Source organism: Malaclemys terrapin, chromosome 5, assembly GCF_027887155.1.
Source record: "Malaclemys terrapin pileata isolate rMalTer1 chromosome 5, rMalTer1.hap1, whole genome shotgun sequence".
In the NCBI taxonomy this organism is placed as follows: domain Eukaryota; kingdom Metazoa; phylum Chordata; order Testudines; family Emydidae; genus Malaclemys; species Malaclemys terrapin.
Genome location: NC_071509.1, coordinates 131,612,030 through 131,638,201, shown reverse-complemented (window position 1 = coordinate 131,638,201; position 26,172 = coordinate 131,612,030). Strand labels below are relative to the sequence as shown.

General features: G+C 42.2%; 1 protein-coding gene across 6 annotated transcripts in view; it reads right to left on the bottom strand.

The window, feature by feature from the left end:
* Positions 1-26,172, bottom strand: part of SLC4A4 (solute carrier family 4 member 4) — a 251,234-nt gene that overhangs the window by 81,409 nt on the left and 143,653 nt on the right. For all 6 annotated transcript variants that reach the window (XM_054029025.1, XM_054029029.1, XM_054029024.1 and 3 more), the window contains 2 exons: positions 25,788-25,864; positions 2,421-2,578 (listed from right to left, as the gene is read on the bottom strand). In XM_054029025.1, coding sequence (XP_053885000.1) covers positions 2,421-2,578; positions 25,788-25,864 — 235 coding nt within the window. The remainder of the gene's footprint in view (positions 1-2,420; positions 2,579-25,787; positions 25,865-26,172) is intronic.

The following is a 26,172-nucleotide window of genomic DNA, read 5'->3' as shown; positions in this document are numbered from 1 at the left end:
GAAAGTTTTGGCTGCGGTCTTTATCAGATAACAGAACAAGGGAAACCTAAATTTAAAAAAAACAGAAAAGGTTCCACCTATTGCACCTTTTAGGATCTGCGAGTTCTGAAGTACACTTTACAGCAGACATGTTCACTGCACAGGGAGGTTAAAACAAATGACTGAATGATGAGGTAAGTCCATCATAGCCACTGTGGGCCCTTCTGGGATTTCCTTTATTGGATTTCACAGGATGCAACCACTGCAAATGGCTCTTCATTCCTCACAGAAGCACGTTAATGAGCCTCCCTACTCTGATTACAGCTAACATTTGGTTTGGAGGTCAGCAAATGGATAATAATATTTCCTGGAAAAAATGTTAACATGGAAGGATGTATTGTTTTCAATAAACTCTGGAATCATTTCATGAGGTTATTAAGCTTTTCTATATCCAACTTCTCAGCTCTCACTACCAGAACAAAGGATGTCTAATTTTACCTCTACTGAGAAACAATCAGACATGTATTAAAAAAGAAATAAGCAGGATCAGACTAGTGACTGCAGTACTGAAATGTACAGCAACCAGTAATGCTGAGACAGCAAAAACAGTTATTGCTAAAAATAATCCACCCTATTTTTTTCCCAATGTATTCTTTAAAAAATACTCCAAAATATAAATAAATTAAACATACTCAAACATTTCTTAGCATTTCCATTCTAATGCTCCAGTGAAATAGACTTCAGACATGCACACTGCACCATGGTTAATAAGCAATGTTACCCGAACATCAGACAGGTCAATCTCTTTGAGCCCAGTTCATGACAATTACTGACAAGTTGCCACTTACCCATGATTATTTAACTTGAATACGGGCCATTTTGATTCTGGTGTATTTCTAATCTTAGTCATATAAGTTTATAAACTTTAGACCTGTGGACTTTTGACAAATTTATCTTCCCATATCAGTTTTATCTTGTGCCTTAATAGTTTGTTATTCTTTGCTCAAGTAAGTACTTTATGTCTCCTCTTATGACGTTTCATATTTTATATATATATATATATCCTCAAACTTTCTCAGCACTGTGCAAATATTACTTTCATCATATAATGGATGCCCATTAAAAAAATTTAAATGTTCACGTAAAAATAAGTATTGGCACACTAATACTTTAGAAGTTATCAGGACATTTCAAACTCAGTATTTACAATGTAAACTAAATCTGTAAATTGATATTAAAACACATGTATGTTGCCAGGTGCTAATATGTAATGGCATTAAGTAGTAATTGTATATATATATATATATATATATACACATAGTAATACCTATATTACAGTAATACATATTAATGAAGCACCTCTGCTAGTGAGGTGGAATTGAAAAAGAACATTGTGATTTAAGTGAAATTCAATCTGTATGCAGACTGTAATTCTTTTCATTATGCTTCATTGGTAGTTTAAGTACATTTTACTATATACTTTTAATATTAATTACTTTCATGGTTTCTGTCTAGAATACACAAAAAATGCAGTACATGTATCTAAGGTTCTACACTTTTTTAAACTGACATTGCCATATAATGCATAGAGAATAAGTATGTAACTGCATAATTAAAGACTATTGTTATGCATATGAATAGACCTTTAACTGTCATATATTCAATTTTGTGAGTTAATGGCCCTGATACTGCCAATGTTTATGCATATGCTTTATTTTAAACATATGAGCAAGCTCATTCACATACTTGAAGTTAAGTATGTTCACATTTACAGGATCAGGCCTTAAATTTCTAACACAAAAAGGGACATGGTTACTTTAAAAAAACAACAATACACTTCCGCCTGAAAAATCTGCACTCCTTGTAATAACAAGCAACACCTACCATGACTATTATTGAAAGATTTTGTACAATTTATTCACTTTTTATACAGGATAGCACTTTTTTTTTTTTAATAATGCCAGGATTTCACCCTTTGTATCTTGTCAGTTTCACTGTCCCCCATTTATTTTTTAGGGTTTTTTGAGACAACAACAAGGGAGAGAAAAGCATTTTTAAGAGGAAGAAAATGTACTTATAAAACCAGAAAAAATACCAGGGAATTCAGGGATGAGTGTAGTACTTCCTTCCTCCCCCCTCAACCGACTAGAGTTCAAGTTAATAGGGTCCCTTTAGTGTTACATTAATAAGTGTTTATGTATATTCATAGATTCATATTTTTATAGATTAGGTATTACAACAAATCCAAGATCTCAATTTGACTGAGAAACAGCAGGTGTGATCTGTTAGCTCAGTTCTGATAGTCTTGGTAAAATATATAAATCCACTGCAAGTTACATTATGGAAAGCAGTGGAGACGGTTCCCTTTTGGAATGGTGTCATTATTTTAAAGGTGAAAACACTTTTCTGATTCACATTGCATGTGGGGGAGGCTCTCTTACCGGGTAGGAACAGGGACTTCAGTCAGAGCACCCAGCATAACTGCCTGCTGCAGCCGGACGAAGGCAATGAAAGGGTTTTCCAAGAAATCTACCTCACCAACCAACACATTGGAGGCCTCAGCATCACGGGGCAATTTCTTCATAAATTTATTCTTCAGCTGTGGGAGTGAGAAGAAAGGGGGGGGGGGGGGGATGGTTCATTAGGCAGATTAATATGAATACATAATCAAACTAATCCAATTTTAGCCCCTCTCCTGTTACACTTCCATGATCTTAAACATCCACCTGAACGAATCACCAACACTTCTTTGCAGCCAATATCTAATATAGCCATGTTATTTTATTTACTGGAATATAGACACGTACACTGTTCTTTGTATGACCCACCCCGCCCCACTCACAACTGTCAAGCAGAGGTAAGACTGGGAAACCCCCTCCCCGCCCAGTGGTAGTATCGTTCCCCCCACAAGCTAAAAGAAGTCAGATATTTTTCCCCACTAAAACAGTTAGCAATGCTACCATTAGGGTGGAGAGCCAAGATGCTACTGGATTAATGGGGACAGGTCATGCCTCTTTTGGTTATAGTTTCTCTGAACTTCTAGTTTCAGGAAGACAGCATTGCATCAGGTCACCTTCAAGTTTTCATTGCAACCATAAGGGTTAGAGACTTAACAAATGACACCCTACGTTCTGCGGGATCGGATGGCACCAATGGGGACTATGGCCCATTTCTACCTCTTTGTAGAACCAGTCAGTATTTGCATAGTATATATTCCTCTGTCCTTTGCACAGTGTGAAAGCGTTAATGGAAGGATGGAGCACTCTATTAGCCTACCTAGGACTTTTAGCAGCAGAGCTGTGATGTGGATAACCCAGATTTCCCCAACCCCATCTTTCCAGAGCCATCCCATTCACTGACCCACTGGGAGCTGTGGCAGCTACTGCAAGAGTTTTTCGTAACAGCTCTGCTGGTCCCCAGCCTCTAGGGTGGAGTACTGAAGCAAGCAGGAGGCTAGCTGGCAATTGCCCTCCACTCTCCCTAATGCCCTCTGCGGTCTCAGTGCAGGGTAGAGACTAGCAAAGAGGCAGACTGGACAGGAGCAGTTGTTAGAAGCAGATAGTGCAGCACAACTGCAGCACCCACCCGTAGGCTTATCCTATGGGGGTGGGGGAGGGGGGAAGAGATGTGGCCTATTTCCCCCATGACTTAAAGGGACCGAGGAGAACAAAGGCACACTCAACTCTGGGGAGGGAAAGGGTGCAGGGACCAGAGACATTAACTCTGGGGAGGGAGCAGAGGTAAAAATGGGGAAGAAAGCAATGAGTGGGAATTTGAGAGAGGAGAGAATCAGGAGGACTGGGTGGGGGAAGGCAGAGCAGGAGAAAGATGGGGAGGGATTCATGTGTTCCCATGGGATGCAGAGGAGAAAAAGTCCCATTCTATTGACGGAAGCGAGAGAAGGGGAGATGTCTCATGCAGCTATTCAAACACCTGCCATTCTCCCCCAGACACACCAGAAAGGGGGAGTAAGCCCCTGGCCCTTCCTCCAATGAAGACCCAGTTTACCAGTTCTCGAATACAGGTTGGCTAGCGAGGCTGAAGGATCAAAGGTCTCCTGCGCATGTTGCCTCAGCATCCAAACTTCTAGATATTAATCCATATCCCAAACTTTTGGAGGATCTGCAAACAGTCCTATTAAATCACATTCTAATAGTGACTCCTCGCTCTTCTACAGCGAGTCTCAGCAGTAGATCTTAAAAGGGCTTTACAAAGGAAGTCAGTATCAGTATCCCCATTTTGCACCCCAGAATGCACATGAAGCCCTCTGGGAAGCCGAGGTGAACCTGCTAGAGATGGCAGGATTGACATACACAATACTCCCACCTCCCCCACAACTGTTGTACTATCCTGTTGTGGTCCCTGTAATGCAAAACTCCTGCAGCTCCACCACTGGGAACGAACCAACGAACCAACCAATCACACACTTATTTATTTACCCACCCATCCAGCAGTGGAGCTGCAGGAGTTTTATAATTTTATAAATATATAATTTGGAAAACAGTTTAGAAATTATCATATCATGAGACGTTTTCCTGAGGCTTCAGTTTTTTCAGGTGATAATTCCATTCATGTGATGCAGGAGGATTTATTTATTTATTTAAGGTAGAGCCTACAGTGATGCCTACAGTTAAGGCTGCCTAATCATCTCCCCGATGGAGTCGTCTTTGGTTGCTTTCAAAATTTCTCAACCATTTGCCTTTTGATCTGAGATTTGCAGTGTTTGGTCTCAGCCCAAGAGAGACCATTTTCCCTCCCAGAGAGGCACAGGTTCAGCAAAAGCTACTCTTGACAATTAGCAGGGATGTGTCCCCCCTGAGATCCCCAGCATGCCCTTTGGAAGCCCAATGAAAATCTGTTTGCATTTGGATGAATAAAAGGCTTTTGGAAACACACACTTTTTCCCCACCCCCCTTTCACCTGTTAACAGATTCACTCACTAACAACCTCCCAGCATTCTGTTGGCATAACACATGCCAGAGTGAATCCACCGAGCAGAATTTCTCATTTTATGTGCAGGCAAGTATGGAATATTATCTGTGAGGGTCCGCACAGAATTACAAATGATATGCAAAGGTGTCAAGTATCAGGGGGTAGCCGTGTTAGTCTGTATCTACAAAAACAACAAAGAGTCTGGTGGCACCTTAAAGACTAACAGATTTATTTGGGCATAAGCTTTCGTGAGTAAAAACCTCACTTCTAAGGTGAGGATGGAAATGTAGGGGACAAGACCAGCTAATCCATTAAAGATCAGCCATGCCTACCCTCAATGAATTCATGTACTTTACAAAACAAAAACTCAACTTGTATTTAAGTGTCTACGTGACAGTGATCCCAGATATTTAAAAACAAACTGTACATAACTATTATATCTAAAAGGAAGCAGATGTTAGGCAAGGACTGTTCTTCCCCCATCCTTACCCTAATAATAGACACATTTCCCTTATTCCTGCCACATTATTTAAACATGAAAATAAACACAGCCCAAACCCTATGAAAGCTACAGATGTCATTGCAGGTAGTACTTTAGCTGTGCAACTAAAGTGTCCCCTGATGCTTCCATAACCAAGCAGACATCCATTATTTCTTAATCAAGCCATCACAGTTAATGTTTCATCCCACCAGAACAACTGCCAACTTGATGGACTCCATTCCCCGCTTCCTCTGGCTCAGAACACCTTCCTCTCTGAACCAAACTTTGCATGGAAGTTTCAAGCTAAATAAATACGCTGTTAATGAGGAATATGTACTTTGAGCAACCACAAACACCACTCTGGCAAATCCTCAACTGTTGTGAGTCAGTGGCGCTCTACTGACTTCAGTGGAGAAATTCATTTTAATGGAGCGAAGACAACACCAGTTGAGGATCTGGCCTCTCTGCCTCCCAAAAGCCCCAGAGTACATGTGAACAGCATGTTTTAATATTTATAAACAGGAAAACATTAAATGCACAGGAAAAACATGAGGCATATGCTAATTCCCCAAACCAAATCTCTGCTAGTTTTAAATTTAGGCTGCTAAATAATTCCCTGCTTGCTAAAGCAATGCTAGAAGAATCAACACATACACAGGAGTCAGGACATGCTCTGCTGAGGTCGTCAAGGAATTTTCTCACTAGCCAGGGTTGGATTTCCAATTAAGCACTGTAGGCACATGCCTAGGGGGCACCTAAAAGTTGAAAGTTTCATTTTTTACGGAAAACACGAAGCTCAGCTGTAGGTGGGAGTGCTGAAGATGCTGTGCCTAGGGGCGCGAAAGGGGTAAATCCGGCCTTGGTTCTAGCTAGCCTGTAAATTCTGGAAGGCTTTACATTGCCAGGAAGGGGTGGGGAGAGGCAGTGAGCAGGGTCCACTGGTGCATGGAAGCACAGCATTTCCAGTAGGCTGGCCCTGAGGAGAATCCAACAGGGATAGACCTGCTGCTGGGTGGAGGAGCAGGCTCAGAGACTCAGTGCCTCTGATCAAGCAGCACAAAGGAATACCTGCTTTGCAGGTCTCCTTCTCCAGGCAACGTGCTTCCCTCTCCTTAGCATACAGGACATCAAACCTATACGAGACCTCAAACCCCATCTCTCTCACAGTGATTCCATCTCCCCACGGAGGAGTCATGAGGAAATCAGAGTGGCTCAGGAATCAGGACCTGTGAATTGCTCCCAGTGGGGCTGTGCAACAGAGTTAGCAAAGCCACCTTTAACGAGGTGGATTTGAAACTAGTTTGTGCACTAGTTTCTGGGGAGTATCAAGCTGGAGGTTATCGGTACAGCAAACATTAAAAGGCTTGTTAGTATTCATAACTAGTGTTTTCTCAACTTCTGGGGTATGGCGCATTGCTGTGCCTCCCTTTACAGGGATGTCACACATCAGCAATGGGGGAAATCGGGAATGGTCTAGTTATTACGTAATCCTGCCTTGAGTCCAGGGGACTGGACTCCATGACCTGCTGAGGTCCCTTCCAGTCCTAGACTTCTATGCGTCCAGCTACACCAGTACAAATGACTCTAATGTTGCCAACTGTACCTGGCGTGTGGATGGAAGTATTAAGATGTCTACCTTTCCATCAATATCAAGGGTGCAGAAAGACCATCTATGGTGAGACACAATATGCTGATAAACATTCTCCAAGTAGATGTTTGCTCCCTAGGGATGGACGTGCCTTTTTTAAATGATCCTGAAGGCATGAACAGCAAACAGGATCAAAGTAAATGGACCATTACTCTCTGAAAAACAACCATGCAATTGGCACACGAAACTGCCTAAGTCACTGTGGGATCATATTGCTAAAACTTTCATCCTTCCTTGTTCCAGATCTCCGGTTCCTTTATCACCACCTCACTTGTGGTGTCAAGGTTAAAATTTAGGCTATTCAAAAAACAAAGCAAAACAAAACTTTTCTCATAAAGTCAGTTAAACTTAGAGCAATGTAGCTACCTTACTGTACTATGTCATTTATAAAACTCAGGCATTTTAATAGCAAGAGAACGAATTGTTAAGGACATCATCGATCTTGTACTAGCCACATAATAGAGGTGTTATTCCCATCACTTAGGAATATGCATAATCACAATACAAGGGGCCTGATTCTCCACTGCCCAGCCCCTTGTGTAGTCATGGTACCACAGTGTAAAGTGGGTGTAAAATGCTACCAAGTAAGACTTTACACTCATTTTGCACTCACTTTCCCCAGGGGTACATAACTATGCCAAGCGTTGGGCAGTGCAGAATCAATCCCAAGAACCTGAACTCTGACCCATGTAAGCAGGGCCGGCTCCAGCTTTTTTGCCGCCCCAAGCGGCGAAGCGAAAAAAATAAATAAAACCGCAATTGGCGGCACTTCAGCGGCAGCTTTACTGCGCTGCTTAATTCTTCGGCGGCAATTTGGTGGCAGGTCCTTCCCTCCGAGAGGGACTGAGGGACCCACCGCCAAATTGCCATCAAAGACCCAGACGTGCTGCCCCTTTCCATTGGCCGCCCCAAGCACCTGCTTCCTTCGCTGGTGCCTGGAGCCGGCCCTGCATGTAAGGGCCAGGTGGTGATTATGTTGTGCATCACTAAGACAATGTCCTTTATGTTGACGGGATCTCACACCCGAACACAAGATGCCAAGGGACAACGAACAGTGACTCTCGAGTTATACCAGGAACCTGGAAGTGCTGATAGGGGAAGATCCTGAAGGAATCACACATGACACAGGCCTCCTGGCTATATCCTGACTCAATGTAATTTTCTAGTGAAGACAAGCCCTAAAGTTTAGCCTACAGAGCTAACCCCACCCCAGGGTCAGATTGTGCCCATGCACACACGTGTGTACATATTAGAGAGAGAGAGAGAAAGAATACTTCTACAGTCTTCATATTTTCTCCTATTTCCAATGCCAAAAAAAGTTGGTTTCATTTACAATAATGGTCACTGCGGACTGTTACATAAGGGGATAATCACTTTGGGGCAGCCCCAGAGGTGGAAACCCTGTTTTCTGATCTGATCAAAAACAGGGAGAAAAATTCTGGTCTTTGCATTTAATCTAAGGTTGGGTAAGCAGAAGGCCTGTCCTCAAAGGTGCTTTTAAGAACACTGGCTGCAGTCAGCATAAGCACAGGGAAAGCCTAAAAGACAGGAGCAGTGCTAGATGAGGTGACATAGGGTTAAGACACCAGTAAGGGAAGAAGTGTTGAGATTTCAGTCACAATCTTAGCAGTGCTTCTAGAAACGCAACAAAGGATCTGTTGTGCTATTGCTCCCCAGTGCCAAAAACACATAGGAGCCTGATGAGGGTTTAGACGTTTTATTTATGTGTTTCTAGTAACTGTTCTTTAAACAAGATGGGACTGTATCTAAGGTCTTATACTGTGCTCATCACTGTTGTAGCTGAGTGCCGGAGGGACTTTACTAACCAGCTTCTCCCTGATTAGCCAACTGCCAGAGTTATTCTCATTTATGTGTCTTCTCTGAAACTATAGCTATAGCTTCAGACTAAAAATAGTTCCTTAGAGCCTGAAGGTTATTCTTCTAATCTCTCCACCTACATCCCATAATTGCACCACACAGGATGTGAGCATACCTACAGCGCAAGAAAACATGCATTGTCTAGGCAACAAAATGTAAGTTGTAGGCTAAATAATGAAGTCAATGTAATCAATTACTTATGACTTCTTAGGTAGGAAAACACTGCAGTAGAAGTCTAATTAAAAAAAGCATCTCTTGGCTGCTTTCCAGTATCTTCCTGGCGGTAGAAATCTACGAGCACGGACTTTGGTTTAGCACTGGACTGCACACACTTCTGCTGCATTTATTAAATTAGCCCAAGAGGGACTCCTGCGTGGCAGGCCTGTACCTGAGCCACTAGTCCTGCTCACCGCACTTCCCCAGTGACAGCAGCAGGAAATCTCATGGAGGAGCACGTCCATTTTCACGTGACTGCTGCCACCGTTGTTCCACTTGGGGCTGTGCCCGTTTTTGGCAGGGGCGAGGCAAATAAAAGAACAACGGGGGTGTGGGAAAGCAATGGGAAGTGCAGAAATCAGCACACGCTGGTAGTATGGCCTACTATGCAGCCTCCCAAATCAGTCGGACACCAACCCGTGCTGACACGCTTTTCCAAAATGCTCAGTGTTGGTCTAATATTGATTTTTACCATCCACTTCAGTGGCAGTCAAGATAGGCCAACGCTGAGTCCTTTTGACAATCTAGCCCTTTATATTTACTGCTGCCCTTAGCAGTTTTGAGGTTACTGTGAAATAACATAAAAAAAAAAAAGAGGGCGATTATAGGCACTGCATGGTAGTTCACTGAATTTGTAGGCAAGGGAAACCCAGAAGTATACCTGTCCCAATAAGTCTGGGGAGGCTCCATATTTGGCAGACTGGTACCGAGGTTAGGGAACAGAGGCAAGGGAGGAGATACTGCTCAAAAAACAAGCAATTGATAACATGAAAGCATGCTATGAATCCCTAATTAGCACTATGTAGTCCTTTTCAAGTGCTGCTCCAGAAAGTAGAGAGATTGAAAAAAAAAAAAAAAAAAAAGCAGATTTACGCATTCTGCTCAACAGTAGGAACCTGAGGGTGAAATCCTCGTCTCACGGACTTCAAGATTTCACTCTCAGGGTACGTCTACACTGCAGTTAAACACTCACGACTGGCCTGTGTCAGATGATTTGGGCTCCCGGTCTCCAGACAGGCTGAATGTGCACATTCCCTTGGCTAGACTCTCAGGGTAAGAATCAATAATTCCATCAGGGGATGGCTGGAAAACGGAGCAATAGTTTGTCCAGGGCACCGGGACTGAGAATAAGAGACTGGGCTGTGATTGTGCTTCAGCAAAACAGCACGCATTAAAGCTTTGCTGAACGGGTTAAGCCAGTGGTTCTCAACCAGGGCTACGCAGAGGTCTTCCAGGATGCACATGAACTCATCTAGATAGTTGCCTAGTTTGACAACAGGCTACATTAAAAGCACTAGCTAAGTCAGTGCAAAGTAAAATTTTAAATAAACAAAATGAAAAAAAGTCAGCAATTTTTCAGTAATAGTGTGCTGAGATACTTTTGTATTTTTATGTCTGATATTGGAAGCAAGTAGTTAAATGAGATGAAACTTGGGGTTACGCAAGACAAATCAGACTCCTGAAAGGGGCACAGTAGTTTGGAAAGGTTGAGAGCCACTAGGTTAAACATGTGATGATTTAGTTGTGGATTGGTCCTGCTTTGAGCAGGAGGTTGGACTAGATGACCTCCTGAGGTCCCTTCCAATCCTAACCTTCTATGAGGCTAAGTGTTTTGCTGAATAAAGATACACATGCATTTCAGTTTAAGTGCTTTGACAAGTCAGAGCCTAGGTGAGGAAGCTCAAGGCCTGAGCCTGGGAGGGTGTGTCATTTTGGTGGCTCAGGCCCATTTATCCTTAACCTACTCTTTAAAATGAAAGCACCGTGAGTGAAGAGATAGCTGGAACAGAAAACGTGTTAATGATGAGCTTCGCAGCAGCGTGCAAAGCTTCTCTTAGTTCATTTGTGGCAAGTTAAACGATGGGACAACTGCAAATCGGTGCTTACAATCCATTTTGAACCACTCCCCCAAGCAGCTTCTAAAAAGATCCATGTCATCAGCAGAAACAGCATAAAAAAAAAATCACAATCATAACCACTCCTGCTACTTTTTCTGCGCGCCGCTAAATCGAACACGTTCTTCTGATCTGACCACTGATGTCATTAGACAGCCAACATTTTAACACTGAACTTCTAGGCACAGTCAACTAGAAAAATCACACTTCCACTGGACATATTTTTAAACCAACTATTGTTAAAAGCCTCCCCTCCAATTACAGGAAGTGAAAGATTAATGAACAAATATTATTTCTATTAGGTCAGTTTGTTTACTATGTGCATCTGATAGCACTACATATCTCGTCGGCTTGACTGTTTTGGTGATGACCAGCTATACTTCCTACCTCTTGTACTAGCACAAGGCTATCATGGTTGTACCCTCCTCAGAGCCTGAATGTGCTTGCCAGCAACACAACAGCAGAGACGCTGCCTTCCAGAGAGGCAGGATAACCTTCTTGTGGTTAAATCAGTGATCCAGAAATTAGAAGACCTGGATTCAATTCCCTGTTCTACTACACATTTCCTGTGTGACCTTGGGCATGTCAATTTTTGTGTGCTTCAGATCCCCCTCAGTAAAATACAAATAGCATCACTGCCTCTCTCCTACCTTTTGGCTGTCTTCTCTATTTAGACTGTAATTCCTGGGGAGGAAACATACAGTGCCTAGCACATGGGATCCTAAATTCAATTCCCATATCTCCCACTCTGGCACTAATAAATAGCCACCACAACAGTGAGGTTTCCAAGTTTCGGATCAGCACAATAAGTGTATTTCCCAGAGCCCTGCATGGAGCAAGTGGAGTCAGTCAACAGTTTTCTTCACTCTCAGTGAGGGGACCTAATGCCTCCCATCCCAGCCACGTGCACCAGGCTGGAGAGTGGGCCAGATGAGCACTCTTAGCTTCCCAACTCCTGCGTGGCACTATGGAGCACTGGGCACCCAGAGGGAAGGGGCAGCAAGATGGTGGGGCTTCATTTCCTGGCATTGTCTGCCGGTCCTGGGAGGGTATTGGGAAGCCGAGGCCTTACCTCAGTGCTGCTGCTACTGACAGTGCCAGTTGGCAGGAGCGTGTGCAGGGGGAAGCTATGGCAGTTGGAGGTCGGGCGGCCCCAAGCACACTTGGAGATACCGGTCTCACATTTGCCTTCCCATTCTGTACTGGCAACTTAACTGGTTTGAAATCTAGCACTGTCTGTCTGTGTGTCTAAAGTACTTATATGGAACGTTGCTGTAGTGACACTGGTGGTGGCTTGGGCTGGCCACGCGAGAACAGACCCAGTAGTCAGGTGGCTCGTCTGTGCCACTGCCTGTACTGCAGCATCCACGCTGCTATTTTTAGCACACTAGCTTGAGCAGAACTAGCGAGTGTCTGGCCTGGTCTACACTACGACTTTAATTCGGATTTAGCAGCGTTAAATCGAATTAACCCTGCACCCGTCCACACAACGAAGCCATTTAATTCGAAATAAAGGGCTCTTTAAATCGATTTCTGTACTCCACCCCGACGAGCGGAGTAGCGCCAAAATCGATTTTATCATTTCGGATTAGGGTTAGTGTGGCCGCAATTCGATGGTATTGGCCTCCGGGAGCTACCCAGGCTAGGAGGCATGCTTCCAGCTGCAGTGTAGACCTACCCTAAGTCAGCGTTTTTCAACAACCCGCCCATGGACCGGCGCTAGTCCCCGGTATTGAAAAGGTTGTGAAACACGGCCGTGACTTAGAAGCACAAGTCCCCTGGATTCCCCTGCGCTCCAAAAATCACTCATCACTTTTCAAAATCTTGGCCTACATTCTTTGGGGCAGGAACAATCTCTTCCTAGGTGTCTGTACAGCACCCTACGCAAAGGGGTCCTGACTCTGACTGAGGCCTTTGGTGCTACTGCAAAAAAACAAACCAAAAACACAGAATGCAGAAGAGGGGAAGGGACTGCCCAAGATACACTGCTATTCTTCTGTGGCGCCCAGCACATATGGGCAGTATTTCACAGGCTAATCCAGAAGACGACTCTGGGAAAGCAGGAACTTCAATAAATCAGTCACTAAATACGGCACTTAAAAACCTATACAGCTGAACTAAAACTTTAACTGGAGAACCACCTCAAGCTGAATTAAAAAGCCCTTTAGCTAATCACATTATTTTAATGACATTTCAGCTGTTGAGAAGCAGCCTGTAAATAATACTTAGAATTAATCTTAAGAAGAGCCTGTTTGCATGTGTTTGTGTATTAATATTTGATCACTTCTGGCCTAATGAGAAGCTGCCAAATAAAAACCTTTGTCACATGAGCTAAAGTCAAGGTAAACCACACCACCAGTTGCAGAACAACTGCCAGCAGCTCTCTCCGAAATTCAAGGCTACAGACCTGAGAAAGCTTAAACTGGTTGTTCCTTTGTGTGCTGCATTGATGCCAGATGGCGTCAACAGAATACCTACTACGCATGCATTTGCATAGGATAACTTGATAGGAATTGTGACTGATGCTTCTTGTTATTGCCACTTGACTTTGGCTACCAGACAAATAGCAAGAGCAACACTTACTGATGATCTCAGCACAATGGAAGATTTCATGCTATATTGGCAGGGCACAACTCGTATTCTCACCAAAATATGCACACGCATTGTACCTGTACTTGCACACATTTTGACACATTTCACTCCCTGCATTTCTCTGCCAATGGGTGTTTTTGCAGTTATACCCTGCTTTGAAAATCTAGCCCCAAACAGAAGCACGAAAGAAAAAAATTGCTGTAAACCTAAGCTCCTGTCACTTGTTTGATCTGACCTAAAAGGAAAGGATCGCACATGCTGTCCTATCCTTAACTGTATACAGGCCAGCTATCTGCATGAAAAACCATTACCCCAAGACCCAGCTGCTTTACTGAGGAAAGACAAAAAACAGTTATTCAAGACTGATACCATTGCACAGGGACATGGAAACATTAATATATGTGGCCAGATTTATAACAAAAGCATCAATAAAACAAGATCAGAGATGCATGCTATTTGCAACTCATCTGCTGCAGTAAATTCATGACATGCCTTCCTCCTGTCATCTTTGAAGTGCAGGTTACAGTTCCCCATCCCATTGAGCTAATTTTAGACATCATCACCATTGGAATGACACAATCAAAGTAAACACTACTGGGTTTAACCATCAAGAATGTTGCTTACTTAGGGGAAAAAATAAATAAAAGGAAATTGTATAGTTACAGTGAAGGAACAAAAGCCCAAGAATGTAACCTTGTGGAAGGCATGCTCTGGAAAAGCTAAACTACCAAGGCCAGCTCATTACGCAGAGAGCAAAATTCTACCTTATAGAACACTTTACGCTGACTATTTCTCAGAAACGTGTCCTTTCTCTATCAAGGTCCCGCTGCTTCACTTTGGAGGAAGGGCAGCACATGCAAGCTTTACTTTAGGTCGGATCAAAACTCAGCTCACTGATACAACTACTTGTTTTTTGTAAAAACCCAAGCACTACTTATAGTAACCTTAGATGGACAGAAGCTCCACTTAAAGCAGAGCAAATAAACTGCGCCTCACCTTAGAGAAGGTGTTCTGGGAAAAAGTGACTTCACTATGGGCCTGACCCAAGGCCCACTGAAATCGGGAATCTTTCCATTGACCTCGATCGACTTTGGTTTAGGGCCTCCAAGAAGACTCTGCTGTCCAATCTTAGTGCGTGCTTAATTCCTCACCATCACCGTCACGCTAGCTCCTTGGACCCTATTCTGCTGTCACACTGGTTTTACCATGGTGTAACTCCATTTACTTACACGGAGTTGCTGGCAATTCACACTGTGTGCGTGAGCAAAATCAGGCCCTTTAATGGGAGTTGGGTCAGGCTACGAAAGATAAAGTCAGCTGAAAGACTCCTATTGACTTTAATGGGCGATGGCTTGGGACCTGCAAGAGGAAGGTATTATTGGAGTCTCCACCCTCACAGCTGATGAGACGTGGCCAACATCTGTCTTGTCCAAGCCTCTGTGCAAGAGAGGGCATCAGTTAGACACCCTAATATTGACTCGAATTCTCACTGACCCCTGTAAATGTCACAGCAGTTAAATCTCTTGCTCTCCTGGCAGACAAGCAGGGAATCTTTCTTCCTGTGCAAGTACTTGTAAGTGCTGTTTTAGCAAGGAGAGCAACATCAGCATGGTATGATCCCGAACTCTAGATAAAACAGCTCCCCCAGCTCGAGGGAATTCTTTTGGAGCTGGTCTCTGAATTAAGCACCCTTTACCTCTGGCACTTAGAAACACATCACCAATTTAAACAATTCAGTACAATGGGATATTCTAACAGGGCGGCTTGCTCTTTAGGACAAGCCAACCCTGATTACGGAGGAGCAAGCGCTGGGTTGAATCAGGCGTTTCCCCTATAAAAGCAGCGGGACGCTGCAATGAAAGGGGGCTGCTTGGGGACAGCAGAGAGGGCGAAGAGTGCGCAGTTCACCCCCATGAGCAGTTAGTTATACAGACACATAAGCTGGTGGTGTAGACCAAACTTTAGTAAGGGGCCCTGAAGAGGGGGAGGAATTGTTAGCAGGGTACCGCAGAGTGACCTCTGGCAACAAGTTGTCCGACCCGGTTACAGATATGGATAGCGCTTTGAAATCACCCCAGCACATGAAGTGCCATCAGTGCAATTAATCATACAAGATTTTAACACAACACAAACTGAGAAATGATACAGTTACAATTGGATCAGAAGGAGGCCAAAACAAATATCTTGAAGGTGTATTTCCCCATGAATCTCAGTATCAGTAACATTCTAATCAGTTCTCTGTATGGCTAATGGAAGGCTAAATGTTCTGTGCAAGAAGAAAGGACCTGGCTTCCTTCCACTTCCAAAGTGAACAAATTATGCTATACTGAAAATCTCATTTCTGACAATGGTAGGAGGACAGTGTATCTAAGGCTACTGAAAGGGATGCTGTCAAGTTAAAAAGAATAACTGCGGAAAGAAACATCCTTGCCTATGCTACCAATAACACCTTTCTGAGCATTTTAAAAATCTGATCTACTTTATGCCCTTTACTTTTTGTATTTCAGCTCAGGCAATCACAGTATAGTACATTTCACTTTTGCTTCTAGTCAATTTCAGATTCTTGGGCACTAGCACAAGCAACCAATACTTTGTAACAAGTGTATTTGTTAAAAAAAAGTTCTCCCTGGAATTTGAAAAAAAATCATTCTGGAATTCTTTTAGTGCTACGTGTTTTGCCTGACCGTACTCACACCCGTTACACAGAAATGTTGGTGGGGTTTTTTTATTTTTTATTTTTTGCTGCTGAGTAGTGGGAAAAACTGAGCAAGCAAAAACTAGTCTGTTGGGCAATCTGTGTATCTATGCGTATAAACGAAATAAATGAAGTCTCAGCATTAACTAGCCTTCCTGGAAATGTCTGTTTCCCCTTTTTTAAAGGGCGTCAGCTAAATGTACAGGAAGAGAAAGTCATTTTCATTTGAGACCCATGGAGTAAAACTAGGTCATCCAAGCTGACAGATATAGAAATTAAGAATCCCTGCTGGTGATTGGGCAGATTAGTCCATTCCGTTTAAACAGTACAAAATCAGCCAAGCACCCTTACAAAAAAAAAAATCAGTCAATGAACTGATTTCCAAACAGCAGGAAGTCCTCAGCCCATCCCTCCCGGGAAGAGAATGAGTGTTTCTCTGATCCAGGCCAATTTCTTTTTAACTTTAGAATTAGCTTTGGCTGAGGTTTCTGTTGATATGGAAACACTGATTTGGGTAAGCACTGCACACATCACAACAAATAAGAAGGGTTTTGTGCATCTCTTTGACTAAGCACTCCAGCCGACCACACTCATTCAAAGCCTTTTCACATCCTGAACACAAGTCTTTCCAGCTGGAGAATATACCAGTTCACTCTATTATCTATATATCAATACATATTCCATTATGAATACGCTAGTGCACATACTCAACAACGAAAGACGCTAACACACCCAACAGACCTCCAATAAGATTATTTTCCCGTCTTTTCTTCTATTTCAAATATAAACCACCAGAAAAAGCCTTTACGGGTTGCCAAGGTCATTTTAACAAAGCATGAAGGACCAACAGATTTTGCACAGTACTGGGAATGCCAGCACTATTATGTGGTAAAGAGCATCAGATTCCCAGGTTCCTGTGGAGTATTCACTATGTCTTCAAACAGAGGTAGCATTTTGAGATTCAAGAGACTGACAAAGGATAGATTCTAATTCACATGAAACATACAAGACATTGAGTTCAACTTCTGTTTGCAGACAAAGATCTGTCCTGTGAGCCAAACAGCCACTGAAAAAAATCCCGAGGATATACAAAACTATTAAAAATCGGCAGTTGACGTAAGAGACGACTCCGTATCATGTCACTAACAATGTGGGTAAGGTAGTATGTGGTGAATCAAACAGCATAACCAGCTTGTGCCCCTCAAATTCTGTGGGGGTCAGCTGCACAAAGGGGAGGATGGATCTGTTTAGGACCGAGGCCTGAGACAGGGATTTAAGGGATCTGAGCTCTATAATACCCTAACCACTTGTAGGACCTTAGTCAAGCCTCAACCTCTGTGCCTCAGTTTCCTAACAGGGGGGTTGGGAGACAATTAATTATAGGTATATTGCACTTTGACCCTTCCAGCTAAGAATTACCAAAGTTAGATTTTAAGGGTCATTGTCAGATGGAAACTGAGCCTAGATTTGGATCTTGTAAAAATAAGCTTTCACATAAGTCCTATCATATTTCCTTGAATTAATCCTATGTTAGCTCATTTGTAAACATTCTCCTGCTTGTTGGCAACTCAAATATTGCAACAGCATGCCAGTGCACGAGAGCCTACAACAAAACAGAACAGAAAGTAGAGTAACTACAAAAATGACTAGCCTCTTTTCACTGAAAATCAGAGCTAGAGGTGAAGAGACTCTTAGTGAAATTCAGAGACATCACACTGGGAAGAGTAATAAACACCAGCAATGACAGAAAGATGACACAAATTACCTAAAGCAATTAAAACCATAGACAGAAAACAAAAAGATGAGACTCAATGTGAGGCAGAGGTGCTTTTAACCTGGCATAGGCATCCATTTTTATTACTTTATAAATCCAAACATACAAGAACACGAGCGAACATCTCTGAAGACATATCGTCTGAAACTTTTATACACTCAATGGGAAGGATAAACCTAGACCGCAAGAATGCTAAGAAAAAGCTCATGTGGTGGCGTTTAACCAAAAATCTGAATGAAGTTTGCAATGCCCATACAGCAGTAAAACTAGGTCACTCCAGTTTTGGCTGCATATACAGAGGCATTAAAATATCCCAAAGAAGGAATCTAATAACCCTCTCTTTACAACTCTGTTGCAACAGCACCTGGAATATTGTACTTATTTCTGGGCACCTCGTTACCAGAAGGATATTGACAAGCTGGTGTAATTCAGAGAAGAGCAATAAAAATGATCAAGTGGCTGTGGGGGGAGGGTAAACGTACAAGGAAAGTTTAAAAGCGCTTAAATATACAGTATGTATAACTTGATTCAGAGATGACTAGCAACCCAATCCTTCTCCCATTTAAGTAAATGGGAAAACACCTATTGCTTTCAATGGAAGCAGGACTACACCATAAGAAAGCCTAGGACAATTTAAAGGGTTTGAACACCAAGGAGGAAGAGGAATTATTTAGGGTGATGTGTGGGTGATAAAACTAGCAAAAATGGGGTGAAATGTGGATAGTTGGAAGGTTTTTCCTAACATTCACTGAAATCTCTTAGGATGTGGAGTACCCTCCCATCCCTTGGGACATTGCAAACTAAGCTGGACAAAGCATTAGAATATTTGCTGTGAAGAAAAATCATAGATTGGCGGGGAGATGCACTGGGTGGACTAAGAAGTTTTTCTCTTCTATGGTTGGCTAAATGCTGAGAAGTTTTTTCAAGTTATATCAGGTTTAGCAATCCAGGCATTATGTAATATATTTTAAAAATTATCCTTACATATATTTTTAGCAGGCACGCCCCCTTAACTACACCATGAACATTAAAGTATTTCCATGTCGTCCTTCTACTTGACTAGGTTACTGTCAGTTCACTGTGAGGAAAAGGATTCCAGGGTACCCAAGGGTTCTCTCCTATGTAAGCAGTTAATGGTAACTGTACACTCCAAGGCTTGTCAGATTCTTCATCGTGAGCACATCCCAAACTGGCGGAGCACGGGAAGGAAGCAAAAACAACCTGATGCAGCAATAATAATCTCAGTAATGGTTTTCCTTTCCAAAAGGATTCACCTGCATTTTCTAGAACAAACCCTGCAAGGAGCTATCCAAGTTAATTTGCGAGGCTTGTATTTTTTGACAGTACTCAAAATGTTAATTATGTCCCTTACACTGGGGACACTGCAACCGCAATATGGTGTTAAAGACAAGAAATAGTCTCTCTCCCTTCCCATATAGTCTGAAGACTCCCCCACCACTAAGCTCTGCTCTTGGGGCACATAGAACATCACTTCGGACTTTTATTTATAAATTGGAAAACAGAAAAGAAAAACAAAATGTGTCCAAAAGCACTAGGGCCTTTGCTTGTTGGGCTAACCATAAATGATTGCTATGTTGCCCACAGCTGGTGTCTTCTGAAATAAGATAAATGAAGGCAAATGATTTGTGTAAGCTCCGACATCAGGAGGGAAGCAATGGGTGTTCTGTCAACACCAGCACATGCTAAAAATGGAACTCGCCTCCTCTTTAATTATCTTTTATAGATTTGCCAGGGAAAAAAGTAAAACCGATAAATTGTGCTTAAAAATAGCATTTTGTGTGATTCATTTAAGTTCAGGTTAATAATCGGCAGCAATAGGTTCTAGTGGAGAGGTGTGACTGACTCAGGACCATGATCACTTCTGAAAGAAGCTCATAATGCAGAATCAGTTTGCAGTTATTTGTGCAATCTAAATTTAACAAGGCACAATAAGTCAGTTTTTCACTGCCGTGGGGGTGGGGGGGAATGTTGATTATTTAATGAACTAATTTTCATGCTTACAAGCCACCTGCAGCTCACCATAGAGTTTAATTTAAAAAACCGGTGTGTGTGTATTTAGTGTTGGTGAAAGGAGTTGGATTAGCAGCCCGGGCAAAAGAAGCCGTTTGTTTATCTACAAGGCAGTAGCAGAGCAAACTTCCCACCCACACTACCTTGCCAGCCTGTCCCAACCCAGATCTGGGGAAGGAGGAGAAAGGACTTCCTTTAGAGCTCAAGAGATACATCCGCTGGCATGCTCATACAGTTCTTGACCTTTCTGCTGAGGGTGCCAGCAGATTTTGAGATACAGGAGCTGGAACTGAGCCCCATCAAACTCATCTCACATAGGGGTCACCAAACATCCAACAGATGGAAACAACCTGCATTCCCTGTTGAGCTGGGCTGGCTTTGAGCAGGTGACCTAGAGGCGAAAGACCCTCTAGCCCACTGGCAATGCACTGAGGCTTCCAGTGCCCTAATAAGTGCTAGCTGAAGACTAAATCAAGACTGGATGTCTTTCTAAAAGAACTATGCTCTGGTTCAGCCAGAAGTTACGGGCTGGATGTAGAAAACAATGGAAGACATTCTATGGCTTCTGTTATGCAGGTCGTCGGACGAGATTATCACAATGGGGCGTTCTGGCCTTAAAAAGCTATGCAAGCGAACAGCACCCTGCACCTGACGGGGAGATGTGGAGTAGTTATTTCCTTCTAGTAGGATACAGACATTCCCATTCCTGTGGCTCAGCTATAATAGGAAGAAAAGAAAAATGGGAGAGGGAGGCAATACGGCCCTTTCTACACTGAAAATACAACCATGTGAGGGCCTGCGTGCAGCAAATTAGACTGTTTCACAATTTTAGCCTGGTTATGATCATGGGGAGTTTGACACTCCCCTTGTAAAAAGTGAGAAATGCCAAATGATGGGACACCTTTTACCCATGGCCGGATGACAACATAAAACACCTTTCCCCTGACAGGGACAGACTCTGCATTGTCACAAGAGACTTCCTTCAGCAGATAAGCCGCTACACAGTGCGGCCTAAAACCATAATCACAGCCGCAGCAACATCTGCAAATATACAGGTTTGAGATACGTACACACACAATATATATGATGCTGTGTGTGTCTGTGGGGGAAACGTAAGATCTAAATTCAAGGTGTTCTTTGTGTGCAGTTAAGATCCACAGTTCAGCTTTTCTGCGAACTCACCATTTTGGCAACAGACCTTACTTATTCTTGTTGTTACTACGACTTCAAAATAATCCGTTTTCTATGAGTTACGTGCAGGGAAATGAGTGAAACATATGATTTTAAACTTAAACTAGACATTCCTCTTTTCTCTATCTTAGAAACCCAGCACAGGGCTTTATCGCTTCAGGCTTTCCACATGATTTTATTATCGGCTATATCTGCTTCTCATGACAATGCCATGTCATCTTATTCCAAGTACAAGAAAGAGACCTTGGATAAAGTATTATGCAAAGGAAATTTCTTAACCCCACCACTATTTATGGAGCAACCTGTTCTTTGATACAGGTCTAATCTGACTGCTTATCACATGGAGTCAATAACCTGCAGTCAATAAAGCATATTTTGTATTGGGAGAGAGGGGGGCAGATTTACACTAAACTAGTGACAAGATTTTTTTTTTTTTTAAGTCAGTGGTAATAAATGCAGGCAATTGGTTTTCCAAAGATAAGCATAAAGTGCAAAGTTAGTCTATAATTATCTAAGGGGAAATTAACCATTTAGATCCCAACCAACCATAAAAATAACACAGTTAGGTATATTGCAACTATCTAATACTTGTGGGGTTTACACATTTTGGCCTCAATTCAAAAAAAGCACGTAAACATGTCCTTAACTTTAAGCATGTGCTTAAGTTCTATTGACTTCAATAAGTGTCATTCCTGAACAGGGTCTTCTCTTTACATCTTTAGAAGCAGGCATGTATGCCTTATTCATGCCTGTGATGATTTACACCACGGATACTGGTATCAGAAGATGGAATCAAAAGTAACACTCAAACAAACCAAACACACTTCATTACACAGTTACATAGCTAGGCTGTTAGATTACTAAATTACACTAGGACATGACAAAAATACAGCAATGGGATGGGATCGACAGTCGTACTTATCGCTGGTAAAACTTCATCCCCACTAAAGTTAAAGGGAATTTTACTATTGGCTTCCGTGGGAACAGAGTTAGGCCAGTGCTAAGCATTTTAGAAAAGTGTGTGGTGTGTACATCAATAAGTGAGGGGTCCTCTCCATTTTTGGGTGCCTGGAAGAAGCCACTCTCCAAATGAGAACTTCAGAGAAATAGGGAGATTGTATGGTTTAAGGCAGAGAGGTTCTCAACCTGAGGGGTGCAAAACCCCTGGAGTCAGGGTCAGAAATCTGTGTCAGAGGGCCATGATCCCCGTTCTTCTATATTACTAAAATGGGAGGGCATCCCAGATATGGAAGGGAACTACTGCAGGGCCCCAGTATGGAAAAAGATGAGACCTGATGGTTCCAGAGATTGGTAGTTGGATAAGGAGCCTTTCACATGAAGCCTAGCAGCTACTGACAGACATTAGCATGTGTAGCGACTGTTTGGGGACACAGTGCAATCACTCAAACACTTTACACCAACACTAAATTCCCTTTAGAAAAAAAGAACAAAAAAACAAAACAAAAAAAAAAACCCTTCAGAGGAACAAACAGCTTCACTGTGAACAGAGAGCAAACAGTATATGTTTTTCCAGATCCTCGAATGCTCCCCAGGTGTTTTTCTGCTTACTAAGAGCCTACTGGAACACAGATTAACCCAAGTTCTGGTTATAATCTTATTATGCTATTAACTCATTGTACTTTGCTATTAACTCATCATTGTACTTTGCATAAAAAGATAAATAGGCAGGAGAAGAGAACACAAACTTGTCCAAAACTTTTTTGTCACTTAAAACATGTAAACACAATTTTCCCCTTTTTATTTGCAAGTTATTTCCTGTCTTGACCTAACACACACACACCATCAACAAACTTCAGTACACCACCATTTAAAGATAGGATGGTCTCCAATGCACACAAACAAATCAATAAAAATGGGGGAGCCTCTTTTTTAAGTAGAATCACATTCCAATATACAGCCTTGTGAACCAAAATAATGAAAGCCAGCTACTCAGCTGTCAAGGCAAGAAAATCAGTTCTTTTTACATACCCTGTTGTCATTAAATCATGACTTATTTCCTAGCTTCCTGGATTGCTTGGTAAGTGCTTAGCTCAAGAAAGTTACAACGCATCATCGTAATTTCACCAATTTTATCAAAGTAGGCATATGAGCCAATGAGTAACTAAAGTTCGGGTCCAAAGTGATTTCTTGGGCTAACTTTGACCAACTTATGTGGCAAGAGTTTTTTTGTGAAAAGCTCATTAGCAGGATGTCTGCTAAATAACTAACAAACATTTTAGACCAAGTTAGTTGAAATCCAGCAGTGTTTCACTATAAACAGACAGTCATTGTCCATACGGAATTCTACTGCACATTTCAAATCTCACTTTGGGAATAAACACAGTATTAATAGATCTGATTGCATTTAATATAAAAATGAATAACACAATTTAAAAAAAAAAAACCTATGTCTGGATTTGCTTGATGTTGCCACTAAAATTTCAGTGATGCAAAATTCAGTGACGCTTCTGCTGCATAAAACTGAGGAAATTGTTGCAGTGTTTAGGTCTAGCTTGCTACTGAGGATATGGGGTCCAGATTACGAAACATTTTATACTATATTACATTGCTGCCTTTCCTGTTAAATACAGGATTTTGCCTCATGTTCCTTTCTATCAATAAAAATATACATCAAGGCTTCCTTACAATCAGAGAGAGTGTATGTGTGTACACACACACACACACACACACACACACACACACACTTTGAAAGACACTACCAACCAGAGCACAGAGGATGGCAATTCCATCCTGTGGTAACTTCTGAGGTTTTGCGATTGGTTTTGTTCCACGTTGGAATGAAAGCATCTTTCTGAAAACACACTGTTGTGTTTTCGTTCTATAGCCTGGTGGTTAGGGTGCTGGTGGGGGATGTGGGAGACTCAGGTTTAAGTTTTTGCTCTGTCTGAATTACAGCAGAGCTCTTTATCCCCAATTCCTCTGATTCAGGGAAAACGAGGACTTGAACCTGGGTCTAAAAGATTCCAAGGCAGACCCCCAACCCATCTACAGCGAGGGTATCTTGCTCTCTCACAAAACCAAACTATCTCCACAAAATAATTTGGCTTTGACAAAACTGGATATTTTGCCCAAAAAAATAAAAATAAATTAAAAAAATTAAAAAATTACTTCCAAGAAAGTTATTAACAGATTATTAAAACTAAGATTAGAGGGGAAAATGTGTGTCTCTCTATTCTTTCTACTCCGTGCATTTGACTGCAGTTTTTGTATATAGTCCATTTCGGTGTTTCTCCAGTCAGTCATTTCCCCACTTTTGTGTGGATCTTCCATCCAGCAAACAGAGAGAGAATTTTTTTGTTTTACACCAGAGAAATATGCAATAGCATAAACCACAAAATTTGGCTGGGGGCACTGAAAGGCAGTTGTAGAACCTGAAGTTATTTTGAACTATTTTTCTTATAGTGACTGTGTTCATGTGCCCCTTTAACACAAAAACTCAGCTCTGTTCAAATAAGCAGCAGCAACATTGCCAGCAACGATCACTGTGAAGGACTTGAGTCATTCTCACCTGGCTGATCATAACATTCTCAGGGAAATACATTAACTATGTAATTCTCCTTTGCATCAAGAAATAACCAAGGGAATAAACATTGTAGAAGAAGAAAAAAAAGATGCCACCAAAGAAACAGTCACACCTTGAGAATATCTTGGTTTTGAATCTGTAACAAAAGGATAATCGAAATTTGCACAGAGCATTTATTCAAACGCTAGCTTTCAAAGTGTTCAAACCCTAAACTCTCTGAAAAGATGAGACACCACACCAAGGAAGTAAGTATGATTCCCTTAGCACATGCAAAGGCACCACAAACACTGTCCCATTCAGAGAACCTCAAACAGGTAAATTATTGGAGGCTGGTAACAAAGGCTTTATGTTCATTGATATCATAGGTCTACCCAATCAAACTTTTATTTTATATCAGCTTGGGTTTCTTTTAAGACCGTTTTGGTCAAATGTGCGTTTTTGACGTGATCACTGATAAGGAATCCATCACCCACCAGATGGGAGTGCACACCCTGTGGTACAAGCAGCTCTAAGTCATATCATCCTCTATAAAGTGTGTTGCGGAACCTAGGCTGAAAGTGTGCATCTCCCTTTCAACATGTAGAGGAAAGCTGGAGATAATCAGAAGCTAGATGTTATCCATTCACTTCTCAAGGAAAAGGACAACGTACTTTGCTTAACCAGTAAATCAGCAATATGGCTGCCAAATCTCTTAGTCACACCACAAACTACCGCAAGCAGTGGTTCCTTCATCCCTGATAATACCACAGCTGCTGCTTTATAAATGGCTGATACTTACAATTGGGGCATTTTGTAAGCCGGCCATGCAGAACACCTGACCCATCTACTTACCTGTTTCTTGCCCATCTCTTGCACTCCAGTTTTATGGTCCAAACTCACCCACCCACATCCCCCTGTACAACTTCAAATGAAGTCAGAATTTGAAGCTTACCTGCTCTTTGTCAGGTTTATCAGAGATGTCATTCAGACTGGTGGAAGTCAGGTTTCTATGAGTCATGGCTGGACTGCCTGTAAGGACAAGGTCAATACCAGTTAAGGCATCTGTTACAACCCAGCAAAAAGGACACAGAGGGCCTGGCTATAGCATTACCTTCCAAAAGGGCTGCATAAGGAGGGCAGGGTAGTGGGCCAAACTGGAAAAATTGTAGAGCCAGATACAGCGTGCTTTATGGAGTTCAAAGTTGCAAAGGGGATAGAAGGAAACTAAAAATTCATAGTATCTGGTCCACAAAATTCCCACACTAAGGGCTTGTCTACACTACCGCATGGGGTCGATCTAAGATACGCAACTTCAGCTACATGAATAGCGTAGCTGA